The sequence below is a fragment of the Alexandromys fortis genome, unplaced genomic scaffold (assembly GCF_014885135.2).
Source record: "Alexandromys fortis isolate MF-2015 unplaced genomic scaffold, M_Fortis_MF-2015_v1.1 scaffold_92, whole genome shotgun sequence".
Classification (NCBI taxonomy): Eukaryota; Metazoa; Chordata; class Mammalia; order Rodentia; family Cricetidae; genus Alexandromys; species Alexandromys fortis.
This window is the reverse complement of record NW_026067972.1, coordinates 7,462,965-7,468,520: the sequence shown is the minus strand read 5'-3', so window position 1 is coordinate 7,468,520 and position 5,556 is coordinate 7,462,965. Positions and strand designations below refer to the sequence as shown.

At 43.9% G+C, this 5,556-nt stretch overlaps 1 protein-coding gene across 1 annotated transcript in view; it reads left to right on the top strand.

Annotated features, from left to right (window-relative positions):
• The window catches only part of Ube2r2 (ubiquitin conjugating enzyme E2 R2), a 21,610-nt gene that overhangs the window by 5,169 nt on the left and 10,885 nt on the right, over positions 1-5,556 (top strand). The window contains exon 2 of the mRNA XM_050156140.1: positions 4,643-4,740. Within this exon, the coding sequence (XP_050012097.1) occupies positions 4,643-4,740 (98 nt within the window). The remainder of the gene's footprint in view (positions 1-4,642; positions 4,741-5,556) is intronic.

Sequence of the window (5,556 nt, the reverse complement as noted above, 5' to 3'; positions counted from 1 at the left end):
TTTTTTTTTTATTTATTATGTGTACAGCATTCCTTCCATGTGTGCCCCACAAGCCAGAAGGGGGCGCCAGGTCTCATCACAGATGACTGTGAGCCACCATGTGGTTGCTGGGAATTGAACTCAGGACCTCTGGAAGAGCAGTCAGTGCTCTTAACCACTGAGCCATCTCTCCAGCCCCTAATTTCTCAATCTTGTCTTTAGTCCCTGATGTTAACTTTCTGCCTAGGTCACTTCATTTGTGATGTTTTAGTGAAAAATTTTTTTTTAAATATTTATTTATTTATTATGTATACAACATTCTGTCTGTGTGTATTCCTGCTGGCCAGAAGAGGACACCAGACCCCATTATAGATGGTTGTGAGCCACCATGTGATTACTGGGAATTGAACTCAGGTCCTTTGGAAGAGCAGGCAATGCTCTTAACCTCTGAGCCATCTCTCCAGCCCCATTGAAATTTTTTTTTTAACTTTATTTTTTGTGCATTGGTATTTTGCCTGAATGTATGTCTGTGTGAAGGTCAGATCTTGGAGTTACAGAGAGTTGTTAGCTATAGTGTGAGTGGTGCTGGGAATTGAACCCTCATCCTTGGGAAGAGCAGCCAGTGCTCTGAACTGCTGAAGCTAGCGTGTGCAGCTTCTGGCTCTGCCACTTCCTACTCTCTTTTCACTTTCGTGTCTGAGGATGCTGGTGGGGAGGTATGTGTTTCCTTTAGGGGTGAGCATTTCGTAGTCTCTTATTTTCTGCACCTTGGCCAGCTGTGGTTTTCTGTGGTAATCACCATCTACTGCAAATAGGAGCTTCTCAAATGGGAGTTGAGAGACGTAAAGGAGCACAGAAGGTGGGCAGGGCATGAGTTCTAAGGTCACAATGCTTATCCAAGTTTTGAATAATGTCTTCAGCTATTTATTTGAGTAGTCATTGGGATCATTGATCTTTTTAAAAACTAGATTTTCGAATTCTTTTTTCTTTCAACCATTTTGGTGTCTCCATTTCCTTGTTGAAGAGTTTTAAGTTCCCCTGAGCCTTCTTCCTGGCCCAAGAGTAGTTTCTAGTATAGGGAAGGGGGTGCCAACACTCTGGTCTTCAACTGTCAGAATTAGCCAGCTGGACTTAGTTTAGTTGATCCTAGTTTTGTTGGCAACATCTGGAGCATTATAATCAGGAGCCAACGGAACGTACACCTTCTCTCAGGCCTTCTGTGGGTGTTGACTTTGGCCACATCAGTGTCATGGCTTTACAGCCTGTGTGATCTGCAGCTTGCTGGCCATGACACCCACAGCAAGCAAAAGTGTGTTGTCTTCTGTTTTCTTCATGGCTGACTCAGTGGTTGGAGGCATTGTATGATGGCATAGTGGTCAAAGTGTTTCTCCTGGGTGAGCTTTTTCAAGGGTCTTGGGCTGCCGGAAGGTGGGTGATGTGTGGGTCTTCCTTTTGTGGCTATGGGTGCCTTTCAGCACTGCCTTCTTGGCCTTTGCTTTGGCTGCAGCTTTGGGCAGAGGAGCAAGAGCTTCCTTTTTTGCTTTTGGTACCATGTTGGTGAACAGGTCTTATTTTGTCATGCTGTGGTGATTTTTAGAGTACTAATAGAAAACAGAAAGAAGTAGCCAGGAATATTTATCAGGTATTGAGATTTTACATATTTATTTGTTGTGTATGGGTGCACGTATTTGTGATTGCATGTGTTATTAAACCAATCTTGGGTGTCATTCCTAAGGAGCCATTTCCTTTGTTTCTTTTGATACAAGATCTCACTCTGGAACCTGGAGCCCATAGGTAGCCCAAGGCAGCATCTCTGCTGAGATTATGAGCGCACTCCACTGTTCCCATCTCTTTATGTGGTGCTGGGGGTTCAAATCAGGTCCTTATGCTTGTGGAACAAACACTGCCAACTAAGCCATTTCCCCAGCTCCTGTTGTAATGCTTATGATGTGGATTTATTTTTCTAGACAGACACATGTCAAAATTTATGAAATTTACTCAGTATTAGAGGTCTGTGTAAAAGCTTCCACAACCACAAAGCCTCTTGTCTTTTTTCATATTCTACATATACATTCTTTCTTACTGTGTTCTATCGTCTACCTTTCTTTGATATCCATTGTAATTTAGCTTTAGAATATACTACTTGATACTTTTACGCCTTTAATCTTAGCACTTTGGAGGTAGAGACAGGCTGCTCTCCGAGTTTTTTGAGGCCAGCCTGGTTTACAGAGTGAGTTCCAGGACAGCCAAGGCTACACAAAGAAACCCTGACTCAAAAAATAAACAAAATAAAAGTATGTATGGTATTTTGCCTACGTGGGTATCTCTATGTCTCATGTGCATGCCTGGTACGTGAGGAGGCCGGAAGAAGGTCTTAGATCCCATGGAACTGGAGTTACATATGGTTGTGAACTGCCATGTGGGTGCTGGGAATTGAACCTTGGTCCTCTGGAGAGCAAATAGCCTCTTTACCTTCCTTCAGCCCCTAAAATTCTTTAAAAATGTTTTGGAGAGCCGGGCGGTGGTGGCACACACCTTTAATGCCAGCACTCAGGAGGCAGAGGCAGGCAGATCTCTGTGAGTTCGAGGCCAGCCTGGTCTAGAAGAGCTAGTTTCAGGACAGGAACCAAAAGGCTACGGAGAAACCCTGTCTCGAAAAACCAAAAAAAAAAAAAATGTTTTGGAGGGGTCTAGAGAGATGGCTTAGGGGTTAAGAGCCCTTATGTCTGCTCTTATAGAGAACCTCGGTTCAATTCCCAACAACCATGTGGCCGCTCATAACTGCCTGTAACTCCAGTTCCGGGAATCCAGCACTCTCACCCAGACATGCATGCAGGCAGAACACCAGTCACATAAAAATAAGCAAACCTTTTTTTTAAAAGGTGCTGGAAATAAAAACAAAAATCATATTAAAATTTTATTTAAGCTGAGCAGGGGTGGTGCACACCTTTAATCCCAGCACTCAGAAGGCAGAGGCAGGTGGATTTTGAGGCCAGCCTGGTCTACAGAGTGAGTTCCAGGACAGGCAGGGTTACACAGAGAAACTTTGTCTTGAAAAACAAACAAAAAAAAAAGAAAAGCATTTTTTTTTTAATTAAATAATTCTTTAAAGGGGGTCTGGAGAGCTTGGCTTAGTGGCTAAGAGCACATAGTGCTTTGGCAGAGGACTGGAGTTCAGTTCCTAAGTCAGGATGCTCATGACCCTGTAACTAGACTCTGGTGGGGTAGGTTTCCTAAGGCACTTGCACTCGTGTGTACACGCAGACACATGCACCATGTGGGCTAGTATGTTAGGATTAATACATGCTAGGAAGCCTCAAGTGAGAAAATGTCACCAGAAGATTGGTTTGTAGGGAACCTTTTAGGGCTTTTCTTAATTGTGTGTGGTGCCTTCCCTGGACTGGTGTTCCATAAGAAAGCAGGCTGAACAAGCTACAGGAAGCAAACCAGTAAGCAGCACCCTTCCACGGCCTCTGCGTCAGCACCTGCCTCCGTTCCCTGACTCTTTGATGACGAACATAGCAATTTTGCACATTATAATACACAGCTAAGTTAATTTTTTTTTTTTAAGAGACGGAGTTTCTCTGTGCAACAGCCCTAGCTGTCCTAGCATGCGCTCTGTAGACCAGGATGGCCTCGCTTGCCTCTGCCTCCCAAGTGCTGGGATTAACGGTGTGCACCACCACCACCCAGCTAAATTCAAAAAGGTTTTTAACTCTTACCTCCCAGTTTTTTTTTCAAATTAATTATGCATACAGACGTCATTCACACAGCACACAGACAGCACAGAGACAGAGACATTCATACACAGAGACACAGACACATTACAACACAACACACAGTACAGACTTACCTTACCTGGGACTCGAACTGGTGACCTCGGGCTCTGCGGGGCTGCGCTCCAATCCTCTCAGCCAGCTCTCTGACCATTTTATCTCCCAGTTTTGATTCTTAAAAAGCAAATGATTTGGCACACACCATTGACTCCAGTAATGGGGAGGCAGAGGTAGGTGGATCTCTGAGTTCAAGGTCAGCCCTGCTACACAGCCCTGGATGACCTGGAACTTGACAAGTATGTAGATCAGGCTGCCTCAAACTTGGAGTGATCCTCTTGCTTCTTACCTCATTGAGTGTTGTGATTATTATAGGCATGTGCCACCGAACATGGTCCTGGTGAATGTTTATCCTATTTAGTTCTCTTCAACTTCAACATGGAGAACTGGTTTTCCCATAATAAAAAGAAAAATTATGTGCCTTATTCATCGCATGTTTTGGTAGAGGTTTTTTGTTGTTGTTGTTGTTGTTGTTGTTGTTTGTGTTATTAAAGACAGCTTCTTACTGTGTAGCACTAGCTGGTTTGGAATTTGCTATGTAGACCAGGCTAACTTCAAACACATAGATTTGCCTGCCTCTGCCTATCAAGTACTGAGATTAAAGGCACGTACCATCATGCCTGGCCTTTCACAGGCGTGTGTGTGTGTGTGTGTGTGTGTGTGTGTGTGTGTGTGTGTGTGTGTGTACGTACACGGGCTAGGTTTGACTGGCCTTGTAATTGAGATCCTATTGCCTCAGTCTGAGTACTGGGGTTGCAGGTGTGTGTCACTGCACCTTGCTTACATCAGTTTTTTACGTATTTACTGAATGTCGTATTGTTGTTTTGTAGAATGGAGATGTATGCATTTCAATTCTTCATCCGCCTGTAGATGACCCACAAAGTGGAGAACTGCCCTCTGAAAGGTGGAATCCCACTCAGAATGTGAGGTAAGGTGTTAGAAGAGATGATACTTGCCAAGCTTTGTTCACTGCTTTCTATTTTTATTGTTTTTTTTTGAGACAGGATTACTCTGTGAAAGCCCTGGCTCCTGGAACTCTGTTTGTAAACCAGGCTGGCTTTGAACTCAGAAACCTATGTCTGCCCCAGGTGCTGGGATTAAAGGCATGCACCACTACTGCACAACTATTTTTGAGACATTCTTATTATGTTGCTAAGATTGACCTCAAATTGCTGGGCTCAAGTAAACCCTTTATGTCAGCCTCCCAAACACACCAGACTGCAGACACTTGCTACTTGAGTCGTATGTTGGTGTCTCACTCTGTGTGAAGCTGTGAAAGAACTCCCTCCTGGGTTTGATAGCTCCTCTCTGGTTAGAGCACCAAAGGTTCAAAGGGGCATTGTGGTGATCGGAGGCCAAGAATGCTGCAGAAATCAGAAATTTATTGGGGGGTGGGTGAGAGGCTAGTTCTGAGCTGGGGCGAGAATGACCCTCCCTCCCTCCCTCCCTCCCTCCCTCTTTTTTGGTTTTTAAAGACAGGGTCCCAGAACTAGCTCTTGTAGACTAGGCTGGCCTCAAACTTGCAAAGACCTACCTGCCTCTTCCTCCTGAGTGTTGGGGTCAAAGACGTGCGCCATCACTGCCCGGCGCAAATACATTTCTTTTTTTTTCCTCCTTTTTTTTCTTTAATACATTTCTTAATTCCTCAAATATCTTTTATTCACTTATGGGGAGAAATAGCTGATAGCTGTCTATATATATCATAGCTCACATATATATATATATATATATTTTTTTTTTTTTC